The 25,738-nt window shown below is 47.1% G+C and overlaps 2 protein-coding genes across 10 annotated transcripts in view; one reads left to right on the forward strand and one right to left on the reverse strand.

Moving 5' to 3' along the window:
• Nucleotides 1-4,647, forward strand: part of DYRK4 (dual specificity tyrosine phosphorylation regulated kinase 4) — a 45,538-nt gene extending 40,891 nt beyond the window's left edge. Inside the window, exons 12-14 of the mRNA XM_031444290.2 lie at nucleotides 1,075-1,204; nucleotides 3,602-3,777; nucleotides 4,403-4,647. Coding sequence (XP_031300150.2) covers nucleotides 1,075-1,204; nucleotides 3,602-3,777; nucleotides 4,403-4,647 — 551 coding nt within the window. The remainder of the gene's footprint in view (nucleotides 1-1,074; nucleotides 1,205-3,601; nucleotides 3,778-4,402) is intronic.
• An 82-nt stretch (nucleotides 4,648-4,729) lies between these two features.
• On the reverse strand, nucleotides 4,730-25,734 carry AKAP3 (A-kinase anchoring protein 3). Of its 9 annotated transcripts, none has more exons than XM_064478950.1 (6): nucleotides 25,452-25,734; nucleotides 24,697-24,879; nucleotides 20,290-20,394; nucleotides 17,878-17,973; nucleotides 10,016-12,328; nucleotides 4,730-6,687 (listed from the first exon to the last, which is right to left on the reverse strand). In XM_064478950.1, the coding sequence occupies exons 4-6, from the start codon at nucleotides 17,971-17,973 to the stop codon at nucleotides 6,532-6,534; spliced, it is 2,565 nt and encodes an 854-aa protein (XP_064335020.1). In that variant the 5' UTR covers nucleotides 20,290-20,394; nucleotides 24,697-24,879; nucleotides 25,452-25,734; the 3' UTR covers nucleotides 4,730-6,531. The 9 variants fall into 9 exon arrangements, 5 of the variants coding, with proteins under 5 accessions (XP_064335020.1, XP_064335019.1, XP_064335018.1 ...); XM_064478949.1 differs by having other exon boundaries at nucleotides 25,019-25,734; XM_064478948.1 differs by having other exon boundaries at nucleotides 25,015-25,734.
• Nucleotides 25,735-25,738: the final 4 nt, after the last annotated feature.

Below are 25,738 nucleotides of genomic sequence, written 5' to 3' on the forward strand. Positions count from 1 at the left end.
AGCCGTGTGGGGGTTAAAGCTCACGGGCTCTTCCAGGAATTCAGTAAGAGCAGGTGTTCTGCTGGACACCCTGCACATTGCATCCACTACAAAAGTCCTTAGCAGCACTTCGTTAGGCACCTTGTAGATCCATCACGTGAGCCCCAGTGAGTTTTTGTGAGCATTCCACTGAATGTGTAAACTGTGTGTGTGTGTATACACATTTACCCGTTGGCATGCAGACTTACAAGGTGTGCGTGTACGTGGTCATCTTTCTGAACAGGCTCACAAGGATCTGGATCTCCAAATGAGAGGTCTTGCCTTCAAAGCACTGTGCTAAGCATTCTTGGGCCACCTTTGCCGCTGTGTTCAGGGCTTCTTTTCAGCAATGGCAGATCATACATTTGGTGAGGGCTTTAATGGGTGGAAATGGCTGAAGAATCATTCCAAGCTGTGTTGTAAGCAGCCAACCAAGTTTGATCATTCCAATCATGGACGAAATTTTGATGCGACTACATAGAAGTAATGAGATTACTTTGCTTGTGTGGCTCTGAAAGCAAATCATTCTCCTAAAACAACTTTCTTGTTATTCCTCATGGGTGTCCCAAATTCTCATGTTTTGGGGCTAGTGAGGGGGGAGGCAGGGCATAGATAACACAAGAGTGGACGAAACCTTTTGGTTCAAAGCTGAATGTTTTCGTCATTTCAGATTATTTTATTATTATCATCATTGTCATTATTATTATATCATTATATAATTTTAATTTTTATATTGATATGCATTATATAATCTTATATTAGTGGTAAGTCATTTAAATCATTTGATTGATTTGGGGAGGAGGCTCAGAACATACCAAATAGTACAAAAAGCTGTTTGTAAAAGAAAATTGTATTCATTGGATGGTTTACACATGATTATTTCAAACCATCTGAGACTGCAGGTGTGTTTGCATGTATGGGAGGGGGCGGCGTAGGACAGAGCACGGGACAGCTGCAGAGACCACTCCAAGCAGCAGCATGGTTGAGTGAACGGCTGTGATGTGACCAATGAATATTTACACCTGGAACTAAACACAGAATGTTGTATCTCTAAAGATTCCAAAGGTTTTCCTAAAAATATAACCAACAACAGGGGGAAAAAAAGATACCCGGATTCCAAGGACCTCACCATGGTGCTGAAAACCTACGACACCAGCTTCCTGGACTTTCTGAGAAGGTGTTTGGTGTGAGTTTGTCAGGGTGTCTTTGCCTCTGGGATTCCTCTTAAATGCTGTGTTGGCTGGTGAAAGTCTGGGGCTGGGAGGCAGTTATGAAAACGTGATAAACGCTGACCGCAGAGCTTCAGAGCCTCTGGGATGCCCTTCCTTCCGCTGGCTCATCAGACCGCTCTCCCTCATCCTGTGTGACTTCTGGGGCAGACGACTTGCTCTGAGGCTGAGGCTCAAAGAGATTAAGCGGCTTGCCCTGGATGACACCGCGGGTGGGTAGAGCTCACCGCCTCCCTGGCCTCAGACTGCCGGGCAGGGAGGGTCTAGCAAGTCCTCAGTGTCTTCTGCTTCATGAGCTGAAGCCAGCTTCTTTAGGGAGGCTGCTGGTTTCAGGGCCCCTCCTCATCCATTCTGCTAGGATTTAGAACCTAAATCCTCCTGTGTTAGGGAACTAGGGAAAGGATGATCTATAAACTATTTATTATGCACAGCTTTTTAGAATCTATGTGCATTTTTAAAATGGAAGTCCTGGAGATTGAATCCAGGACCTCGTGCATGCTAAGCATGTGCTCTACCACTGAGCTATACCCTCCCCCCATATGCACATTTCAAATATTAGAAATTACATTCTGTACTAAAGTCAACTCATAATAAAAAAAAAAAGCACACACTGCACCTCAAAACATACCTAATTTTGAAAGTATTTAGAAAATATTAACTATTGTCACTATTTTAAAAGCGGTTATGCAAGGCTGTCTCCACTGTGTGGCAGCTACACGAGCCGCATGATACTGGGCGAGTCGTTGTCTCTCTCTGGGCCTCGATTTTCTTTTCGGTAAAGTGGAGTATTCCTAAGTTCCCGTCCAGGTATATCAGTCCTATAGTTTTTAAAACATTTGTAGAAGACCATAGCTTTAGCTTCTCTCATTCTTCCAGTGGATGGAGTAGTTTTAGCAAAATACTACCCTTCTGGCATTTGTGCATCTGCAATTGAGGTACTAGCTCAGAAGATGAACCATCAGGGATGCTGAAAGGTTTCCGATCTTGGGGAGGGGGGAGGTCATGCTACCCTTCTGAAAAATTGAGTTAGAGAAGGATCCTGGACCCCACCACTACGCCGCCCTCCCCACCGCAGCCTCTTGCTGAGGCTCTAGAATGAATGGGCATTAACTAGTGATAGAAACTCATTACTGAAACAGGGGTGAGTCATCCCCAAACAGGTCAAAACCAAGAACAAAATCATTTTTCCTTTTAATGCTAAGGGTTGGTTGTTCACTTCTTGTGAGAGGCAGTCAAGCTGATGGGGTGTGTTGCTTTACCATTCCATGTTTGGTTAATCAGCACATCTTTGGAATGAGACACTGAAAGTTTTGAGTCAAATTTGATAGGGGTAAATGTCAAGTCCTGGGTCTAGCTTTTATAGGCCAAGTCCGGAAGTTCAGGAGAGGGGAGACATAACTTAACAGCAGTTCATTTGACAAAGAACTGGAAACTTGAGCCATAGACCTTGATGAATCCGGAATGTTAATGGCATCTCCCTGCAGCGAGGAACTATTTCCAGCATGATGGACCCCAGTTAGCTAACAGCTGAGACTGCCCGGCTAGGAAGGAAGTGATCATGTTCATATGATCAGCGGTCAGTAGTAATGTGAATGTTTTCAGCCAGTTGAAGGGCTGTGACATAAAAGATGGATTCGTTGTCTCATTCTGTATAATACTAATGAGTGTCCTAGGACTGGATCAAAGCTACTAGGGTAAAAGTCTCCGAGAAGTGAATCCTGGCTCAATAAAAATGAAGAGCTTTTAAAGAATTGGAGTTTTTCAAAAGTGGAATAGCTAGTTCTGTGAGTTAGTGCCTTGTCACTAAAATTATTCAAGAATGGCAGGATGACTCCCTGTTGGGTGTTCCATCAAATGTATTTTGCTACTGCATTAGGCGTTTGGCTGGATTAAATCCAACTTTCCTTATAACCTTACTATTCTAGCATTCCATAAAGTTCTCCGTGATGTATTTGGAGGTACAAATGCCATAGTTTGGGGATTGAAATTAAGCATCTCTTTGTTTTGATGTTCTTAGTTTACTGCACCCTAAATCCCGTGGGTTTGGATTTTCTTTAGTATTCGTTGTAAGGGAATGTCTAAGAACTGCAAGACTCAGGCCCTAAGGTGTTCCTTGGCTGTCATACACATTTTCTAAAATGGTTATTTTCAATAGCTGCCTCTAGGTACTTTTAAATTATATGTCACAGTCTCTGTTCTATGATATCTTTGAGTTATAACATCACTTAAATGGGTTCTTAAAAATGGACCATTTTTATGATACCTTATTTAGGTTCTTTATTGGGGTCTTTGAAAATATTTCATTATTGAAAAGGGAAATAAAACCCCTAACTGGTGCCGGGCTTTGTGTGCAGCTGGGAGCCCTCTCTTCGCATGACCCCGGACCAGGCCCTCAAACATGCGTGGATTCACGAGCCGTGGAACCTCAAATCACGGCCCAGGCTCCAGACCTGGAGGAGAACCAGTCTCTGTCTCCCCTCTGAGTCCAGAAAGGATAAGATTCAAGGCCAACATCACTCGGGCAAAAAAGGTACAGCCCCTCAAATAGCCAGTCCTGTTTCCATGATCCAGGGAGCCCGGCATCTCTGGAGGTCTGCGTGTCAACCTCTCTTAGCTCTGTCTTGGTTCCTTACTCTGACCACATCACTGCCACTCTTATCATTAGGATTTTCCGTTTTTCTCCTACCTTCAACTCCCTTTCTTCTGCTTTCCTTTTCTTTCAGTGTGTCTTTCTCTGCGTGCCCTATAATTACCTTTTGAATTTTTATCGTACACATCATGGAATTATGCACATATTTCTCATATGCAACATACTGCCTTGTGGTTGTGTCCTGGGGCAGTGGAGTCACGTTGTCTGGGATTAAATCCTGGCCCTACCACTTACCAGGTGCGGGCCCTTGGGCAATTTGCTTAACTTCTCTCTGCCTCGGTTTCTGTGTGAGAATGAAAATAGTGCCTATTCTCTCTGGTTGCAGGAAGGATCAAAGGAATTAGCAAATGTAAAGTGCTTAGAATAATGCCTGGCACACAGAATGCGCTTTCCAAATGAATTGTTTCTGTATCATCACCACCAGGATTTCCCCAAAGTGACTGACAGCCTGGTGGACGGGAGGTAACTCACACTTGAACACTTGTTCTTCTGTCTTCTTTGGCAGATGTGATCATCAAAGTAGAGACTAAAGACAAAGTTAAAAATGTCTCCACGAAACAGAATCAGAATTCAGGTAATGAGCTGAGCTCCCTCCAGCACACAGCTGAAGTTGTCCAGCTGCCTCAGCTAACAGAAGCTTCCAGAAAGACAGAGGCGGTTGTTGGGCCAGCGGAGTCTAAGACCTCCACAGGACAGCAAAACAAAAACTCCTCCCTCAAGAGCACAAGCATCTTACCACCTATTGTGTGACCGGCGCGGAGGGTGTGTCCCGTTCTTTTCCGCCAGTGATCTGTATTAGAGACAGCGCTTATATTGTACAGTACTTAACACTGTTGTTTTTAATGCATAAAGGTTTGTTTAAAAAAAAAACACCAAAACCTCTACTCACATGGCTGATTGGCATGACTCCTGTCATGAGGGGTTGGACGGGGTGTCCTGGTGCCCACACTCCCTCCCGATGTCCTCAACCAAGTAAATCAGTGGGTGCGCGTGCATGGTGGTGCACGGGTCGGGCGGGGAGAGCGCTAAGTGCTCAGCGTTACAGCATCACCTGTAGAACGCTACATAATAATTTTTTCCTTCTTGCCCAAGATAGTTCGCATATGCTACTCAGGGTTCTTGTTTGAAAATGACAGAGGCCGAGTTCAAACTAGTTTAAACAACAAACATTACGTGATTGGGGAATCAGGAGGGGTTTCAGGCACAGCAGGATCTAGGAATTCAGACGAGGTCATGGGGCTCAGAATCCCTGTCCACCTGTTAGTCTTGCTGCTTTTTATGGTTAACTTCATTCTGAAGACAAGCTCTGCCCAGAAGTTAAGATGACCACTCCTGTCCAGTCAGAAGGGGCAGTCTTCCTGCTGGCAGGACAGCCTCAGAAATGACTGGTCTTGAGCCCGTCAGTGTCTGAGATATTGGGATCCTCAGATCGGCCAGCCTGGGTCATAAGCCCACGGTGTGGTGTGGCGGTGGTAATGCCATGACTGATGCTTCTCTGGGACCTTGTGGAGCAGGAGACAGCGAGTTTCCCAAAGGACGGAAGACAAGCAAGCTACAGGACATGTCCACCCATCCACCACCTCGAAAACCTAATCAAGTCCCTTTTTGCCCTTCTAGTCCTCACCTATGTGACTACAGTCTGTGTGTGGTTGTAATTATAGCACAGATAAATGTTTACAAGAAACTCAAGGTCAGAGCATCGTAACCATGGGCTATGTCCCTGGCTTCCTGGTTTTTATTTTAATCACTGTGTAATATTCCATGAAGGGAGACACCAGGTAATCGAAGCTGTGGGGTTGGATGGGATCGCCCAGGGAAGATGCTGGGGTGGGAACTGCAGGAGGGCAAGACAGAGTCCTAGGGAAGAGAAACACCTACGGGGCTGACAGAGCTGAGGAGAGCCCCCAGGAGCCGTAGAAAGACAGGAAAACTAGAAACAAGAGGAGGAGGAGGAAGTTTCTAGAAGGAAGGATGGAGAATACAGAATTCCACAGGAAGGTGAGGATCAGAACAGAAAATGCTCCTGAAGGGGGGTGACGAGGACACGAAGTCAGAGCAGTGTCGTAACAGACGGCTTGTCCCAGGTCCTACGGCCAGAAACGTACAGAACAGACAACAGAACTTGGATTTCCTGGACCTTTTCTGACACTGTCTTCAGCCACAGACAACACTGAGGCGGACAAGGAGCCAAGTCCTGGTGGCATAACTGGATTTGGACTGGACGTTTGAAAATACGTCCTGACTTACACGGCTATAAAGGGCTGAAATGAATTCTTGACAAACTCTGGCTTATTTTTAGGGAACGTTCTAAAGCGGGGAAGCTGCAGGGACAGAGGGGAATCCCCAGGTACCCCTCGGGGCCCTCAGTCAGTCAGTTTTCCTTTTGCTCTCCATCTGAGTCTGCGTTTATTCCTGTGATCGCCTCACCTGACTGTCCCATGGCCTCCCAAGGAAACCACATACCTGGAGCCCTTTAACTGTAATTTTTTATTTTATGTCCTTGCTCGCATGGACAGGAAAATCTGCAAAATCGAGGGACTAGCATCAGGTGACGTGTCTTTGATGTGAGTGGAATGAAGGTAACGTTAGGGCTCTGTGTGGGTGAGGAGGGAGGACGGGCCGGGCCCCCGTGGGTCACAGGTTCACCATCAGCCAGTCCAGCAGCTGCAGCCGGGTGACGTTGCCCACCGCCTCGTCCAGCTGCCGCTCCTTCTCATAGCGCAGCACCGACTGCAGCACCTCCCCTACGCTGCGCCCTTTGTCCACCGCGGCTGCTGAGAGCTGAAGGAGCTGAGGGGGAAAGGAAGCGTGGTGGTGGTGGGGGGGGCGAGCATCCCCAGAGGGTGGGAAGGGCCTGCCAAGGGGGAGCGGAGAGTCCTTGCAGCAGGAAGGACTCAAGTTAGCCGCTGAAAAGACTTCCACAGCTGTGATGCTGGCTGACCTGCTTGACAGAAGAAAGTTGGTTACGTTGTCCTTAATTTAAATGACATCCACCTGTCTGTGATACGGAAAATATAGTTTCCTCCTGAGATTAAAATCTTCATGTTTCAATGGATGTTTGTCAGTGTTGTTCTTGTCCTGTAAGGACTCCAAAGTTCTTAAGTTCACTGTAATATCATAAAACACTCTCCACCTCTGTCCCACGACTAATAAGGGCAGGAGAGAGACAGCCAACGGACAAGTGTGGGTGCTCTCCCTGCCCCATAGACGGGGAGCCCTGGAACGTCAGAGCAAAGGGCGACTCAAACATCCACTCAACCCCGTGAACATGCTGCTCAGAGAGGTGGAGAGACTTGCCAGCAGCACAGGGCTGGAAATCAGCAGAGGAATGTTCACACCCAGGTTTCTGAACCCTGTGTTTAATTCTCTTTCCAAGCACAAAATGAGAAAAGTTAGCCAAAGCAGCCATTCTAATGTGAACACAGTACATTGCCATCCATCTGGAATCCTTATGGCAACAAACTGACCAGATTTTTATTTCGTGCATTCTGTGCCTGACTCTCCGAAAAAGTCAAAGGGCAAATAAACAAGCCAAACAGCAGGAGCTTTTCCAGGGGAAATTCCATAGGAGAGACGGAAGTACATACGGATACTCTTACAACAAATGGAAAGACAGCCTCAGCAAAGAGAAGATACAAAGAAGGACCAAATGGAAATTGACAGAGCAATAGAAACGGACCACATGGAACAACGGAAGAGAGTGGTCAAACCTCTTTCAAACAGATTGAGACAATTAACAGAGCTCAGGGCCTGTGTGACAATACCAAAAGGTTTTATATGCATGTCATTAGAATCCCAGAAGGAGAGAAAAAGGGTGGTGCAGAAAACATACCTGAGGAAACAATGGATGAAAACTTCCCCAGTTTGCCAAAAGGCGTAACTGACAAAGTCAAGAAGCTCAGTGAACCTGAAATAAGATGAAGCGAAAGAAATTCACTTCAAGACCTGTAATAATGAAATTGCTGAAAACTAAAGAAAAAGAAAAAAACTACAACCAACCAGTGAAAAATGTCACATTGTAAGGGAACAACAGTTTGAATGACAGCAGATTTCTCATCAGAAACCACACAGCACAGAGGAGGTGCAACAACATTTCTTTAAGCACTAAAAGAAAAGAACTGTCAAACCAGAATTCTATGCTCAGCAAATGCTTTCTCCAGGGAGGGCAATGGGACAGGAGATCAAGATGGGGAAAAGCCCTTAATTTTCAATGTGTATCTTTTTTTGTGCCTTGGATTTTGAATTATGCACACAGTCCCTATTCAAAAACGGATACACATGTATTTAAAGGAATTGGGCTCATGGGCATCCCAGTGTTACCAGGATCAGCCACCTGCATCTGCACGAAAATATCTGCACACATTATCAACCTCTTTCCAAAAAAAAAAAAAAAAAACCAACTCCACTCACTTTTAGGTAGTTTCTTTGATGTATACTTCATCTAACTGTTCTTAAAAATACACGGATGCTCTGTGCAAACCTACTCGTGAGCTGAAGGCTGGGTGTGTTACTGCCCATCCTTTTCACTCTTTTCCTTTAAGAAAATAGGTGACGGTCTTTATCTTTACGTTGGTAATCTAAAACCAAAATACATTATGAACGTTATGCACGATGGGGTTGACTTAAAAGATGGTGTGAGAGCAAAGCCCATGTCACACATGGCACATGAAAGCTGTGCTTTTCAGGTTTTTCCATCAGTCTAAAGCATTTGTGATTACAAGCCTCTCTGCTAATTGCTATGTTCCAAAACAGCTGTTTTACAGAGTGGAAAAAAACGTAGAGAGACAGAACTTGCCAAGGACTCTTAGAGACGTGTCCAGAGTTGGAGCCCCGTGCTCCGTCCTCCGGCCCAGACTGGAACTTGCACACAAATCGCCTGGGGCGTTGGCTAAAGCGAAGCCTGGTTCAGCAGGTCAGTCGTGCAGCCCGAGACCCCGCACTGGTCACGAGCCCCCGGGAGACGCCAGCGCTGCTGGTCCAGAGACCACAGGGTGGCGAGCCTGTCGATGGCCCAGGTTCTCGTTTCGTTTGCGCCCAGTGCAGCCTAGGCTGGATGTTATGCAGTCCTGCGTCCTCCCAGGCGTCAGGTAGCCCAGGGAAGTCAGGTACGGGGTTGCCGATACCACTCACTGAACAGAGAAAGCCTCCTCCTCCGTCACCATCTAAGGGGATGAGGCTTTTCACAGCTAACGCCAGCCTCTCGCGCCGGCCCTTCCACTTAGCTGGCAAACGCCAGCGCTCCGCTCTGCTCGATTAAGAGGGAATAATCAAAGCCCCGAGTGTGTGTGTGAGAGTGTGTGTGTGTGAGTGAGTGAGTGAGTGAGTGAGTGAGTGAGTGTGTGTGTGTGTGTGTGTGTGTGTGTGTGTGTGTGTGTGTGTGTGTGTGTGATGTCTCTCTCAATAGCCCCACACGAGCAAGCAGCAGCAGCGGCTGCATACACAGAAGCTTTCCAGGCTCAGAATCTCCCTCCAGGGAGCAGCTGCCAAGGCCTACGCTGGGGGAAGAAGGGAGCCAGAAGCGCCCTCACCTTCACTGGCACTGCAGTAACAAGTGCGTCCCCCACCTTCAGCCTTACTTCGCAACTGATCCAGAGCTTAGGGGGAGGGGAAGAGGGGTGTTGCGTGTTGAATCCCTGCAAATCCCCGACCCTACCGGACCACCAGCTGAGGGAGTAATGACAGCCTGAAAAGTCCAGAAACCTAGATCCGTCACCCCTCACCCCCTCAGCCCACCTCCGGGATGTGTCCCGCTGGCTCCCCCTTCTCTGGGCAGGGCTGTCCCATCCAGAATTCAGCCTGAGCCCAGACCTTCATCTGATTCTTTCGCCAGGTCTCTTGGAGCTTCCTTACCTGTGTATTCCCATACAGGTGTGCAGAAAGAAGAGACAAATCATATATTTGTCTCCTTTTTCCCCCTTTGCTATGCCTCCTTTGGGGCAAAAATCTAATTTTACTTTATCCATCATCTCTGCCATGAGACGTAAGCTTCAAATCCTTACTGCCCGTGCCCATCCTATTCTTCTTGTGGCTAGCCTTCAGCTCGGAGAGAAAATGGAACTTAAAACCCTAATTAACCCTTCATAAATCTTTCCAAACCCCCCCGACTCCACTTCCTTACCTTCTGCTGGATTCCTTCATCGTCACCAGCAAAGTATAAAATAGGGACATTGAGCTCAGAGGCGGCTACCCATTGAAGTACGGCTTGGAGCTGCTTGTTCTGAACCGTATCCATTAGGTTCTGATTGCTGACGATCACTTTGGGGGCCGCACCCCCTTCGGGGGGCTGTCCTGATACCCCTCGCAGTTCACTATGGATAGCTTGATAGGCATTCTGCAAGAAGGTCTCCGCTGTGCCCGTGCCCTTGCTGGGCAAACACTCGTATAAAGTGTCTTGGAAGGCTGACGCTGGCCTGCTGGCGTCCCCAGGCTTGTCGCCTCCCAGCTCCGCCAGCGAGGAGTCACAGGACTGGGCAATGATGAGACACAGCTTCACCACCGAATCCATCAGGTGCTCTACCATCCGACCCGTCATGTGGCCATCTAGCTGGCTGGCAACCACCTTGGTCCGCCCGGCCAAAGGACCCCGAGACTCGCCGCCCTCGCCTAGTCTGATGGGAGAAGGGGTTGCCGGCTCTTCATGCTGGGGGCTGTCTTCTTCCTTAGTTGACCTGGGGTCAGAGCTCCGGTCGCTTTTGAAAATGGTCTCCCCAAGTAAGTTCCGGATGAAGTTGAAGAAAACGCTCATTAGATCCTTCTTTTCTGCTGCTTCTTGGTCAGCCCCCAGGGGGGGACACTTCAGGCTGCACTCATCCGAAACTACGGGGGACTTGTTGGCCTGCAGGTGGGTGGTGCCAGCGGCTTCAAGGAAGCTCTGCGCATCCATGCTCCCCCCCTGGGCCAGGTGGTACTGGATCAGAAGTAAGGCAGAGACAATCAGGTCCTTGGCCCAGGAGTCTGAATCATTCATAAAATTCTCAGGTTTCTCTGGGTGATGCATCGGGGGGCTGAGGTTGCAAGGGTCGAAAGGAAATCCCAGGGGAATGTCCGGTGCAGGCTTATACTGTTTGTTGGGAGCTGCGAATGGTGCACGTTGGAAACCTGGGGATTTTCCTTCCTTCTGCTGACTTTTGTGCCACTTGGTCAGCCCCTCTTTGATGATGTGTTCGCCCAGAGTTTCGGCACAAGTCTTTTTCTCTGGTTCGGGCGCAGCAGAGCATGCTTTTTCCCTCAGTTTACCTTCCGATCTCACTGATGCAAAGTTGACGCTTCGGCTTTTAGGATCGCCCACTCCCTTCGTGGAGACGAGGGAGTAGCTCTCGGACTTGTCCTGGCTTTTCCTGACAGTCTCGGGAGGTTTCCTGGCAAATATCACCGTGTAGAGCTTACCCAGCATGGCGTCCATGATGTCTGTGGCCTTCTGGCTTCCGTGAGAGAAGATACTCCTCTTCACCGCCGAGACAAATTCTGTGTCAGTCATGAGGGTGCCCGTGACATTGTGGAGGTTCCTCATGAAGGAGTCGATGAGGTCTGAGACCACCTCCTTCGCGTGCTTGATCAGGACCTTCTTCAGTAGGATGGTGGCGATGGTGGTGTCCTTCACCTGGATCCGCAGGGTCTTCATGATGGAGACCATCATGTCCGACACCACGCTGTTAGCGTAGGTCATGATCCCTTGGCTGACAGACGCCGTGAAGTTGTCGGGCCTCTCCTGCCCACTGAGCAGCCTCCTCTCCGCAGGCAAGGCCCACCCGCCCTCCCTGGCGTCGCCCGCGTTGCGAGACTCAAACACCTCCTTGTAGAAGAAGGACCTGCTGGAAGGGGGCCTGTCGTCGGGGCCCCTGCCCCCCTTGGCGCTCTCCTTGCCCTTCAGACTGCTTTTGTATTTCAGGTTCGGGCCGCTCTGCAGTGACCCCGCGGCCCTGTCACCGGACCCCGGGGCCCTGTCGGACGCGGCAGCTTTGGAGCACGAGGAGACAGTCTCGTCTACCAGCTCCGATGCCACCTTACTGAGACTTTTGTTGGGCACGGGCTGGTCCCCCAGGTACACGGACTGATGGACACACGTGTTCTCGGCGCCGTCGATCCGCTCGTGGATCTCCTTGCGGGCCATGGCTATGACGAGATTCGTGAGGCGGTTGGCGTAGAAGGAAACTTCGTCCACCGAGCTCCCAGTACCGGCCTGGGAGCTGGGGCCGGGGTAGGGGTTCTCCCTGTGAGTCACCTCGAAATGCAGTCTCCCGGGACTGCCGCCCGTGGTGGCAGTGTTGTAATAGTCCACACAGAGGCCTTTGCTCGGGTCTCCCGAGCTGGCCGCCTCCCCCCCGACGGATGACTCTCTGGGCTTGAACCTGGCATCCTGGAAGCCTGCTGTGCTTCTTTCCAGGTCTCTGCGGAGCCAGCTGAGCACCCTGATAGGGTCAGTTGAGGCTTCCTTAAAAACAGAAAAGGATTCATCCGACTAGAACAAAGCAAAGACACAGGATATCGAGGACCACCTCACAGACCAGCTACAAAAACGGTCGCCTCTCTCAACTCTCAACTGTGCCATTGCCCCAACAAAAGCACCCGGCGTCCACCGGGCGCTCACCACGTACCAGGCGCTGCTTCAGGTGGTTTAAGACCGTTACCTCGTTTAATATTATTCTTGCGGTCAACGTAAGATAGCTCCCTTGTTCCCCATGTTTTACAGCAGAGGAAACTGAAGACCTGAGAGACGAAGCCAGTTACTTAGCGGAGGTTACACCGCCCATCACTGGTGGAGGGGCAGTTCCGCCCCGGGCAGCCCGACCCCAGAGCCCATGGCCTTGGCCACCGCCTTGCGTGGCCTCTTACAGCACGTGCGCCTCAGATCTGACTGTCATCAGCTGCAGAGCTAGCATTTGTATGGAATCAGATTTTTTCATGTATTGGTATTAACTGCCATTTCCCATGGTTCATCTCTGTTATTTAGGTCTCTTATTACAAGGATAGTTTTCAAAAAATTAGAAAATTCAGGGACAGTTGTGGACAGTTAGCCACTCTGCCAGGCTGCCCGAGCACCATCTTGCCAAGCTCGCCGGCTTCCAGTGGGCTGCCTGGCGTGACTCAGCAAGCTGCCTTGTGACTGAGGGGTTAACATCCGTGGAGCACGTGTTAGTTTTGAGTGAGCGCAGGCCCTCCAGTGGGCGCTAGCTGCAATAAGCACACGTGCCTGCTCCTGTCTACGCGCTAGGATCCACGGCCTCCGCTGGGACACAGGCTAAAGGGAGGCAGTACGTGCAAGTGTCCTGTTTACCGTCAAATACAAAGGGTCACTGTGACTACTGAACTGTGTCTGCGGATGACCACGAGTAGTGCCCATCTTTAAAGGGTAATTCGGTGATTTCAGTTACCGAGCGTCATGGATTGCTGGCTACTGTCTGTTCGGTCGTCACGTGCTCCCCGCGTGTGACTTCCCCCCTCTATGCCCACCCTGTGAGGTGGGCATTACTCTCACACCTTCACCGGCGGGAACACTGAGGCTCAGAGAAGCTAAATGTTCACGAGCATCTCTCAGCGGGGGCTGGTGTTCAAGTCCAGCTCAGGCTGTCAAACTGGCTCTCTGCCCCTGCGGCACACGGCCGCGTTCAGACGACTTGGGAAGAAGAGAAGAGCAGCTGGGTCCTACAGGCTGGTGCAAGCTGCCAGGGACCGCAGAGCTTGACTCAGAGTCCCCCAGACGGTTCTCCTCATTTGAATAACAGCTGCCGTGAGGAAGTTCTGTGCCCTCGTAGAAAACCGCGCACGGCACACCCTTCCACTGGTTCTGGTCCTCATTCTCTCGGAGCTATGTTATAGCTCTGTAAACTGTAGGTAACCGACAGCGATGCAACGTAATTCTTGTCCAGACACATCACCTGTGACCAGGGAGGGTTCGACAGGCGTCCTCTCCCACCGTGGGGAAGGTCCGCTTTGCCCCCATCTGCACATGCACGTCAATATTTCTGATCTACATAAGTGCCTTTTTTCCTTTGACTCTCCTTTGAACTGCACCAGCTTCTTGTTGATGAGTTCAACTAAATCTTTACCATGGGTTTATTTTTATAAACACATGAGAGTCATTACTTCACCCTTCTCTGAAATGACCTTTTAACCAGTTTGGAAGTCTTTGCCAAGCTGTCCAACAGATTCATCTAACAGAGGGAGATGTCACCACGACAACAGTGTGCCAGCTGCATCTTCTCCTGGTCCCTAGAGGTGGATCCAAGGGGTAACAGGGCTTTGCAGATGTTCTATTTTTCTAGCTTTAACTTTCCTCTCTGCTAACTTAGCCTTTCATTTCCACTTTGGCTCTTCCATGGCCAATAATGATTGGTGGTAGCAATAACTGAAAATTTGGTTGATTCTTTTTTACTTTGAATGGGCCATACATTCCTGTTTCTTTATATGCCTTGTGTTTTTTTTTGTTGTTGTTGTTGAAAACTGGACATTTGAATCTATTGGCTAAAAGTTTAGAATCGAGGCTCTAAGCTGTTTATCAATGTTTGTATCATTATGTGTCTGCCGTTCAGAAAGGCATTAAGTGGAAGTAGTAATGTCTTCCTACCTCCACGTGGTAGTCATAAGTTAGACTCCAACATCTCTCAAATAAAAGAATCTCTATTCTGATCGGAAAAAGTATTCTTATAGAACCTAACTCAAATATTTTAGGAACCTAAGTTCACTGAAGTACATTTTTGGTAAGCAGGATTAATTTAATAATGTTGGCTTAATAAAAACAGCTACAGCTTTTCTGATTCATCAGGAAAATCAACATTTTACCCTTTTTTTGAAAATTATTCCGTAATACTACCTACTTTTACAGACAGGCACACGACTTGCAGGCAGGCCCGCGTGCATCCCTGGGCTGTGACACCCAGAGGAAGGTCTTGCTGCAGTGCAGGCGTGGCACTTGTTCTTTCATCCATTTCAATTCTTTCCACAGAACATTAAGGAAAGAACCCAGAGCACAGCATAGCGCTCAATGATGGAGTCCAAAGCGTTGTGCAGCTTCGTGTGTTTTCGGTTTTTAATTGTCTATGTTTCTTGCACTAAAAAGTGTGTGTACCCTGTGTGCATTATTCCACTCGATCCAGAAGAACTTCGCAAAAGTGGCCGATGAAGCCAAGGTGACTGCCAGAAACTCTAACCGCGCTTCCTTTTCTATGCATGGAGTCGACAATCACACACCCATCCCCCCCAAACCTTCTGCTCTCCTGCATCCTTACCTTTCCTTTCCTTATACACTAGTATCCTGAGCAGCTGGGGAAGGTGGGTCCCAGTTATTTCTGAGTCTTTCCTAATTAAGAACAGGGACATTTTTCACGGCCCTGAAGGAGAGGCTTAAGGGGTTTAATGCTCTCTCCTCAGTCGTCCTCGGACGCAGGACTTACTGCTAGGTCAACACACCCCCCCCGCTGTCCTGTTCCCCTTCACCTCCAGCCCAACTAAGCACACTTTATAAAAATTTCCTGACCATCTCCTGCTTCAAAATGATCTGTTCTTTAAACATCTACAGCAACTATTGTCTAGAAAATTCATTTGGCAAATTATCATGAACTTCTTTTAATTAGTGTCCACTAATTATTTAGAGCTTTTAAATTCTATCTGTATTTTCACATGTTTATTTTTTTATTTTCCCAAATGAATGCTAAGGTCTATGAGGGCAGAAATTGTTTTGTTCTTAGGTCATACGTCTCAATATCAAAAAAAAATTGACCTAATCAAAAAATGGGCAGAATATCTAAATAGACATCTCTCCAAAGAAGACACACAGATGGCCAACAGGCACATGAAAAGATGCTCAGCATTGCTAATTATCAGAGAAATGCAATTCAAAACTACAATGAGGTATCATCTCACACCAGTCAGAATGGCCATCATCAAAAAGTCTATAAACAATAAATGCTGGAGAGGGTGTAGAGAAAAAGGAACCTCCTACAGTTGGTGGGAATGTAAATTGGTGCAGCCCCTATGGAAAACACTATGGAGGTTCCTTAAAAAACTAAAAGTAGAGTTATCATATGATCCAGCAATCCCACTCCTGGGCATACATCCAGAGGAAATTGTAATTTGAAAAGATACATGCACCCCAATGTTTGTAGCAGCACTATTTACAGTAGCCAAGACATGGTAGCAACCTAAGTGTCCATCGACAGATGACTGGATCAAGAAAATGTGTTATATACATATACAATGGAATACCACTCAGCCATAAAAAAGAATAAAATAATGTCATTTTGCAGCAACATGGATGGACTTAGAGATGATCATACTAAGTGAAGTAAGTCAGAGTAAGATAAATATCATATAATATCACTTTTATGTGGAATCTAAAAAAATGATACAAATGAATTTATCTATAAAATAGATACAGACTCACAGACATAGAAAGCAAACTTACGGTTACCAAAAGGGAAAGCAGGGGAGGGATAAATTAGGAGTTTGGGATTAGCAGATACACATGACTATACATAAAATAAATAAATAAAAGGACCTATTGTATTTCACAGAGAACTAAATTCAATGTCTTGTAAGAACCTATAATGGAAAAGAATCTGAAAAAGAATATATATTATATATGTATAATTATATATATTCTTTGCTATATACTTGAAACTAACACAGTATAAATCAATTATATTTAAATTTAAAAAATATTTTGTTCTTTTTTGCATCCCCCAGAGTGCTTCTCACTTACTGAAAAATCAATACATTTTTGTTAATTTAATATCAAAACTCCACCTGCCTTTTCCTTTTCTAGATGAAAGGGCAGAGTTAAATAAAGGCTCTAGTGGAAGCAGTCTTGGTTAGCACTTACTCCATAGTAATCGGGTATTTCTATGTGTCTTAGTGTCTTACGTAGATTTGTTAGTGTTTTCTCTCTTAGGCCACGTAAAGACAGACCAAACAGATTCCGGACGAGTAGAAGATGGGTCACGGAACAGTACGCGCCAGGAGGTGTTAGGATGAGGATGCCAATGGCGATTCTGTCAGACTGTGAGACCCCCAAAGGGAGAGAACCCTGTCTCATCTCTGACCCTACGGCTCAGCACAGTGTCTGTGCCAGCTAGCCGTAACTGTCTCTCAGCTCTAAGTCCACCCTTCCTCGTCATGCTCGGTGACTCTGGTGCTGGACCCTTTACGCTGACAGCGGGCACCGGCTTTGCTGACAGACACTGGAGGTACAACACCTGGTCGTACAGGAGGGAGGGGTCTCCCTTCTGGCCCACCTGCACCCTCCAGCCAGCGTCTTCAGCACCACTGGCTGCCTGATGCTGCCCTGCGGCAGCCGCACTGCCTCCACGGACATCTGAAGGAGCCTTGGTTGGGGCAGAGGGCGCCTCTGTGAGTCCTTGGTTTCTTCCCGGTTCACTCCCTCAGCCTGGCGGTAGGAGCTTCTCTCTGCACCTGCTGCTTCTGGGACTCCTAGGGTCCTCTCTCACAGCTTTCGGTGGTCAGCCTAGTTAACTGCCTTTTACGAAGTAGTCTCTTCATATGAAATGACTGGCGAGGTTTCCATCTTCTGACTGGACCCTGACAGCCAGTGCCTGATGCTAAGCAAGCATTTAATCAGTGCTCGCTGAGTGATGAAGGCAGAATGACCACCTCACTTGGGATGAGAGTTTATAGTTCTGAGAGTTTTGAGGCACCTCACATTTCAGAAAAGACCTTTTAAGGATTCGGGGACATTTCTGTTTGAATCTCTTTCTGTTTGAAAGTTAAAGTTTGACAGCTGTCATACATAGTTTTTTCACTAATTGTAGCATTTCCCTCCTATTATATACCAATTATAGGATTCCCCCCTCCCCAAAATCATAGATGGAAGTTTTTTTTTTTCCTAAAGGAGCTCATTCTTCCCCCACCCCAAGAATTCCATCTTCAAAAATCAGAGGCAGGTGGCGGTGGTGCAGAGAATAAGGCGACTCTTACCGGTGCTCCACACGGTCCTAACTCAGTACTCACTCGGAGGCTGGCCCTTACCGTTTTCCAGTCTTGGGGTTGGCTGTCTCCAGGTGAATAGACATCAACTTTGCATACTCCATTTTGGCTTTGTAACCAGTCAACCCTATCCGACATCTGCAAATAGGAAAAAAGAATGAGAAGGGGGGTCGTCAAAGGGTGAAAGGAAGGAGAAATAAGGTACATGGCCGAGGTGTGGGAAACAGCCGAAATGCCTTCTGTAGAGACCTGTCCCAGGAACTACTTTCAGACCCACTTAACTCTGGGTCTCTTATCCTCAGTCCTCAGCAGCTGGCAGGTTTCTCAGGTGTGCGCATCTCCAGCGCGGAGACCAGGGGCTGGTACGATCTAGCTGCTCAATGCAGATTCGCTCGTGAATGAACCCAAAGCAGCCACGTCCTGCTCTGCCTCCTGACCTGACAGCCCTTCCACATCTCGGATTTTCAGTTCCCGCTCCAAGCTCATGATCAAGCAGAATTAACTTACTTCTCCCTGTCTGGTCTTGCCCCACCTACTTTTTAGAGTAATGTATGCTTCACTGGTAATTCTCTTCCAGGGCACCAGCTGACTTCCCTTAGCAGGGTGCCGACTATCTTTTCCTCAGGCATAATCCCTCTGCTAACCAGCCAAGGGTCCCGGGGTGGGGTGCTCGGTCTCCACAGCTCAGCCAAGCTTCTGAATGGCAGGAGGAGAGAGCTGTGGTGGGCACCATCCAAAGGAGCTCTGCCCGCGGGGGCAGCGATGCCCTGGCTGCTGCTGACTTTTTCACTGCCCTCCAAACTCTTGGCTCTGTTCCCTAATCTCTGTTACGGCCCCACCATCTACATGGTCTTCAAGTCAGAAAGCTGACCCTCAATTTACATGTCTTCTTCCACCACAAGCCTCTCTCCAGCCACTACTTCCCTCGTCTCTCATTTGTGGTCATTTTTTTCTTGAAAGAAATGCTTACACTGGCGGCTCTCACCGCCTCACCTCACAGCTGAGCACCTCGGCCCCGATCCCACACGTTCCGTGGCCTTTGGCCCTAGTCTTGGCCACTTGCCGGGGCACTGCCTCGTACGTAATAGTTCTTGGAAACGTGGCTAATTGTCATGGTATCTGCCCACTGATAGTCTGTAAGTGTGAGAAGCTTCTTTTCATCCTCTTTTTCCATGACCGACTTTCATCACCAAGCTTCTGCAATCTTTCCCTTCTTTTATGATAAACGTTGCTTAGATCCAGACTTCCCAGTAAGCAAGGAGGAACAAGATGGCCAGTTTTCCTCCCCAGTGTCCTCCGAACATCTTTGTAAAACAGACATAAACATTCATGTTTTGATTCCAGCAAGAACACGACTTTAAAATGCTGGTGTCATAAAGTCCAAAAGCTTATCCTAATTTTTTATAGTGAAATTGTGTTTTATGAAGAATTGCTTGAAATAAGTGGAGCATTATTAGGAGTTGACTATCTGCTAAGTTGGAAATATCTGCTTTAAAGGCCTTTAGGCTGTGGTCAGGGTAGACATCTTCCTCCCAAATAAAACCAACACAAATCAAACAGAGATCACACACGATTTAAACTTTACTTATAAGTCAATTTATTATTTTTGTTAAACATAGTATTACGGGTAGTTATTAAAAAGAAAATGTAAGATCTTTCAAGAGCTACCTGTTCCTTGTTCCCAAAAGGATCTGTGCTGGTGGTGACGCCTCCGTCACTAACTCAGACCACTGAGCCAGGGAAACAGTTTCCTTCACTCTTCCTGACACTGTAACACAATCGACTCCTTGGGTAAGCAGTGTTTTTCCACCCTGATTAGACCTTAGAATCACCCAGAGAACTGTTTAAAAATACTGAATCTGAGACACCAACCCCAGAGAATCTTGCTTCAATGGTTTTAGAATGTAGAAACAGGCACCGAATTTTTTAAAAGATCTCTGGGTGATTCTAATGTGCATCTAGAATTGAGAATCCCTGGGCTTGGGTTTTTATAGAGAGATCCTCTCGGAGAAAGACTTGCCACCTGCAGAAAAATAATTATTTATTCTTTTCTTTAAAATTTTTCTCTGAGATTTCCTAACCTTCTTTGGTATCTTAATTTTTTTTAACCGTAACAAGGAAGCTGTCAATGTCTACGAAGTTACATCCTGTATTGTCTCTCGGCAGCCATTTTATATAAAGATTGTCACGCTTGAATCATCACCAGGAAGGAAGGCCTGGGCGTCACTATTACTTGGCCAAAGAAAGAGAAGACTTAGAAACAGGAGGTGCTGGACCGTTGACAGTGCAAGTCTCTTAATCTCCAGTTTATATTTCATCTTAATGAATTACTTCTACTAGAAAATGACAAAATCAATACGATCTACTGACTTACTTATTAAGGCTACATACCACCGTTCACAAGCAAGCATGAAAATGAATTACAGGAAGGGAAGAAACCGCGTAATCACTTACTCTTACTGAGGACAGGTTCTGCGAAATGAGGAAGGCTCCTGATTAACGTGTTGTCTTCGCTCTCCCTAAGTTTACCCACCCTTCCTGCCATGCAACAGAAGGAATCTGCAATGGAAACACACAAATAAAAATGACTGATTTTACAGATGGACTCTCTGGCTCTCATGACCAGATAATGACCTTGATCTGTTCCTTATTTCTCACACGGTATCCAGGGGTGACGAGCACAAAACGTCGCCCGCATTTAAAGTGCAGACCTCACTCTTGGTGTGGTCTGATGGTTCCTGGGTGGCACCGAAGTTTCATCTTCTGGCCAATAATTTCTGAAATGACTACTCCTATTCTCCACTTCCCAATCATTGGCAGACAGACATATTTAGCAATGAGGACACTGAAAGTTTTTAGCCTAATCTCAAAGCTGGCTTGAATGGGAAGTCAGAAGACAAGCAGCTGGAATGGAGAATGACTGCCCTGACTTCGTGGGTCTCTGAACACTCTGTATGTGTTCCTTCGAGGACGTGTTATAAAGGGAATTCATAATTCACATTAAAAGCAGCTTCCAGATCAATTATCTTCCTCATATCACCTCCACTAAGACACTTAAATAGAAGACACGAGGGCATCTCATCTTGGCATACCCACCCAGCCCCCAGTAATGTCTCTCTAAACCCCACCCTGACTTCACGGCCCAGGTCAAAGCTCACTTCAGCCAGGACATGCTTTCTAAACCCCTAACTGAATGCAGTTGCCCCGTCAAAGTTCACATCATATTTGGTTTCACCCTTTCCATCCTATTTAGTATTTTAATTGCTCACAGATGTTTCATGGCCTTTATGAGATGCATTTTCTTACTCATCTTGGTGCCCTTCACAGCAGGTAGTATCTTAAAGTTGGTGCTTAATAATTGTCTGCTGAAACAATGAACATATGAATACTGCCTACTTCTAATTCCAGATAGCTCAGTGTTTCTTTCTTAAATTGGAGACTCTGAGAACAAAAAAGAAATGGTTTGAGTTTGCTAGGGTGGTGAGTCATACATGCCGGCTTTCCTGACGCTTGACTCCTTTGGGGGAAACATTCACCCCCAGAGACTCAGTGAAGGTGCAAACGCTGACCCGGTTTATCAGCAGACCTTCCTACCCAGTAACACCAACAAGCCAGCGCCTCAGACGCACTTCAGTGCTCCCTGCACGCTCCCTGGTCACGCAGGTTCAGCAAACACCTCCGCCTACACGGGCCCTGACGCTTTAATTCTACGTTCTGTATCTTCTGCGCGTCCGTCTGCAGTCACGAAGCTTGTTTTAGACTCTAAGTCCCTAAATCGTCCTGGGTAATAGTGTATATAAAGAGGTTCTGAAATACCTTTGCATGGTAAGGATATTCAGACACCTAAAGCTATACATGTGTCTCATAATGAAAATGGAAAGGCGGGAGGTGGGTCTAGAGATTAAAGGAGCCAGTGAATGGATTCATCCATTTCTTAACTTCAAAGCTGGTGAATGATCCTGGGGTCAGGGTGGAAAATAAAAGAAAAAGGACGCCTTGCGTTATCTACCACGTTTGATGAGGAAAGAACGCTAACTGTACACGGGGTGAAGATCAATGGGCTTTAGGAACAGTTTATTCAAACACACTCATTTGGCAGATTAGGAAACTGAGGCCCAGGAAGGGAATATTAAAACCAGTAGACAGTCCTTGAAATATTACAGCTCTGCAGGGTAACACTCTGGAAACTACAAAATTTTTCTATGGCCATGGATCTATGGGATCCTGAGGCCAACAGAAAGACGGGCCTAAAATATTCCTTAAAAATGGCAACGTGATTATTACCTCAATGATAACTGAGTGCAAATCTTACATGCCAGCTGGGGAGGGGTGTGCGTAAACAACACAGGGGCTTGGTTACGGGCGCTGGGCCCCAGACCACAGCTCCATCTCAAGACACATCTTCCGTCTTTGTCATGGGAAGAGCTCCTGTTTACTCAAGGTTCCTAAACTCACAGAAAAACCCAAATCACAGGCAGCATAAATGAAGCTACACACCTGATCATATGATATATACCTGATCAAGTTCTGAAGTTTACTCAGCCAATTTTTATTACTAGTTTTAAAAAGGAAGGATATATTCTGTTATCTGTTCTTTTTTTCTCACTCCCTTTCTCTAAGCGCCTAGTGTAGACAATAAATTTGGTTGTTGATAAAATCAATTTTATATGGTTTTGTTTAAATAAAAAAAGGTGTGTGTGTCTCTTTCTCTCCGTGTACCATTCACTGCGAAGCTTCTCTTTGGGTCTTCCATCTTTTCACTTTCCCCTAGAAATGACTTCTTCCTTTAGACCCCACAGTGCAGACCCTTTCTCTCCATAGCTGCATACACCCTGCCTTCTCCCAGCTCTCTGTCGACTAGCCGAGGATTCAGAAATAATATTGTGAGGCTGAAAGGAGATGAGAATCAGGACTCAGCTATTCTAGTCTGATTTTGCTATTAGAACACTAGGAAAAACAAAACTACTTTTGGAACAGCCACACATGAAAAGGAAAAGCCAGCAGGTTTGCAAGCTTCCAGTCTCATCGTCAAATTGGGAAGCAGACTTAGACCCTCTCATGTCCCCGAGAGGATGGCCAAGGAGGTCTGGTCAATCCCCAGCAAAATGAAAACTCCAACAGCAAAGATGTAGGTTTGGCTGCCACGCTACTGAGGGAGAGGTTCACTTATTTCCAAAAGGTTCTGGTGTAAAATTAAAGTTGACTGGGCAAAGAGGGAGGCTAGGTTGAACAGTAGAAGTTACCCACCGCTTGTCACTGAACTCTCCCTTTTAACCACAGAGGTTTTATCCATCCAGTGGGATCCCCTACCTCTGCAGCACTGAAGAGTGAACCACAGAAGACTCCAGAATATCCTCTTAAAGTCAATGAAGACGCTGGGATGTTCTTGCTCAGCTCAAGATCTTGTTTCCTCCCCCCCGCCTTCCATGCACCTCCCCCTTGTTGGGACTGGAGAGTGACGTCAGAATCCCAGCTGGTGAGCTCACTGTCTCTATAGCAACAGTGCTGAGGCCACAGAAGTTGAGCAGTCAAAGGACAGGGGAGGGGAGCAGACACCCTCCGAGGCGCTGATGCTTAGTTTGGAAGAACTGGGTTTACCTTCTCCAGACTGACTTTCTCATTTAAGTGTCTCGTTTTGGTAGGGAAAATGGGAGGGGGAGCTTGTGCCAATGGATTCCACTCAAAACAACAAAGTACGTATCATGTGTTAACAAACCCAGATGGGTGCGGAGAGTAAGAAATCAAAGAAATGAGGGGCTACCAAGTTTTTTTATGCAAAGCCCATAGAATATCTCATTCTGTGGGATTCAGCCTGGACTCTTAATTATAAGCATCTTGCCTTTTATTAAAAAAAATGTTGAAATATTTTGCCTGAACTGAGCATCCCTGGGTTATCATCGATCTTAGACGGTCTCAGAGAGATCGCAACACAAATCCATCCTCTCCAATTCTTGATCTGAGGAACGGCACTGAGATTAACCAGACCAAGAAGCATTCGGTTGGCAATTTCTAGGCTTAAAGAGGACTTTATTAGTAGTACATCCTCTTTGGAATGTTACCTTAGGTACTCCGAATGAATCTCTGAGCAAGGCCGTAAGATAAAGATTACAATCGTTACTGAATTCAAAAGTGACTGACTGGTTTACTACAAGCTTCCTTCAACAAGGGTATTTATCTATTGATCATCTTTTATATTATGTTTCAGTTTATCTTTAAAATAAAGAAATTGGGTTTGCCAATCTCCTAAGACCCCTTCCAGCTCTGACCTTCCGTGACTGTGAGGTTATCAGCGGTATTTGAATAGAACTGTACACGCACACAGCACTTGGCAGCTGACCTTCACCTCCATGTCATCTGACCCTCACAACAACCTTCTGAGGTAACAGGACAGCTGTTATTTCCCCGTGAGATGGGTGGAGAAGCTTACCCCGCTCACAGCTCAGAACTGGTGGACAGGCAGTTTTAAGCCCATGTGCTTTCAACAGTATCATGCCTCCGTGAAACCAGTGCTGAGGACCTGAGGCATGGTCTGACTTGGAGATGTAACATAACTGGCAATATTACACTGGAGTTAGGGTGTTGCTAACGATAATGGGGTCTGTCAATTTCTCAGACCCCAGAAAGTATGTCTATATTCATACTGACTCCAGAATCAAAGAGCGGAATGTAAGTGCTGGGTGAATACAGGATGTGGCCAAGAAATACGAAAGCACAGCATTATTAAACTTCTCTGATAACATTTCTTTAAGTGTTTCTTTCCTCTTCCAACTCACTTTGGTAGCTGACACTTCGCAAACGGCGGTTGGGGTGCAGTGGGAACAAGCAATCTTACAAGACTAGTGACAGGCAACCTCTACTTACTACATGTCTTTGGTCCATCCAAGCGATCCACACTCCATTCTTCCTGAAAATGCAAAGCACTGAAGAAAGGACCAAGTCTAGAAAGATTCCTCCAAACTGGTTTGTTTTCTGGTAAGCCCAAAGTAGGTGTCTCTGAACAAGTCACTGGTCTCTGTTCCTACTCAGGGGTCTTGGGAGGTTGCCCTGAAGAAAGTATTTAAAAATGCAAGTGGTTATCTAATCTTTCCGGAATTTCGGCAAGCTCTAGATACTACTTTCTGAAACAATGCAAATTGTCAAAGGGATCCACAGTCAAAAACTAAAAAACAAAAAACGTACAAACCGTCGCTCTAGAGAGAGCCACCCCGAATTTCTTCCCAGATAAATGTTCAGAGGGTACACACCCCCACTAAATTTCACATGACATTACAGGAGGCTCACAGACTTCCTGAAGCCCACTCCTGGATCGCAGTCCGAGTTAGGAATCCCTGGGTTCGTATGTCAGGTGGTGAGAGAAGGGCTTTGATAAATCACACTAATTAAAGGACAGATGGAATGATATGAGACCCCAGAGAAGTCGTCTCGGGGGTCCCCCACGAGCAGACTGGAGCTGGTGAGCACGCCAGGATAAGAGAGTAGCAAGAGCCAAGGCTCCGAGGACAGAGCGCGCTCGGCCGGAGAAGGAGCACATCCTCGTTTCTATTTCTCGTCTTCCCGTTCGTCTCCGAGTCCCCGCCCCCTCCAGGGCCCCGGGCCCCGGTTTTCTCCCTGAGGACCTTCCCGAGCCCAGGGGCCACGCCTTCTCGGCCCCGGCCGACATCCTCAGGGAACCAGGAGCTGAGAGTCGGGGGGGCTGCGCCCGAGCAGCGCGCTTCCACCATTCTGCAGGCAAGCCCTCGAGTCGGTCACCGGCTCGCTCTGAACTTCAGGCTGCTCCACAGCAGGAGGTTATCTTCACGGTCCGCTGCGGACTTGGGAGTCCGACTCCAAGACTCCCTTCTTCCTATTCCCCCGCTTCCCACGCCCCACATCGGGCGCAACCTCCGACCCGCCCCTTCCTTCC

Source organism: Camelus dromedarius, chromosome 25 (genome assembly GCF_036321535.1).
Source record: "Camelus dromedarius isolate mCamDro1 chromosome 25, mCamDro1.pat, whole genome shotgun sequence".
NCBI lineage: Eukaryota > Metazoa > Chordata > Mammalia > Artiodactyla > Camelidae > Camelus > Camelus dromedarius.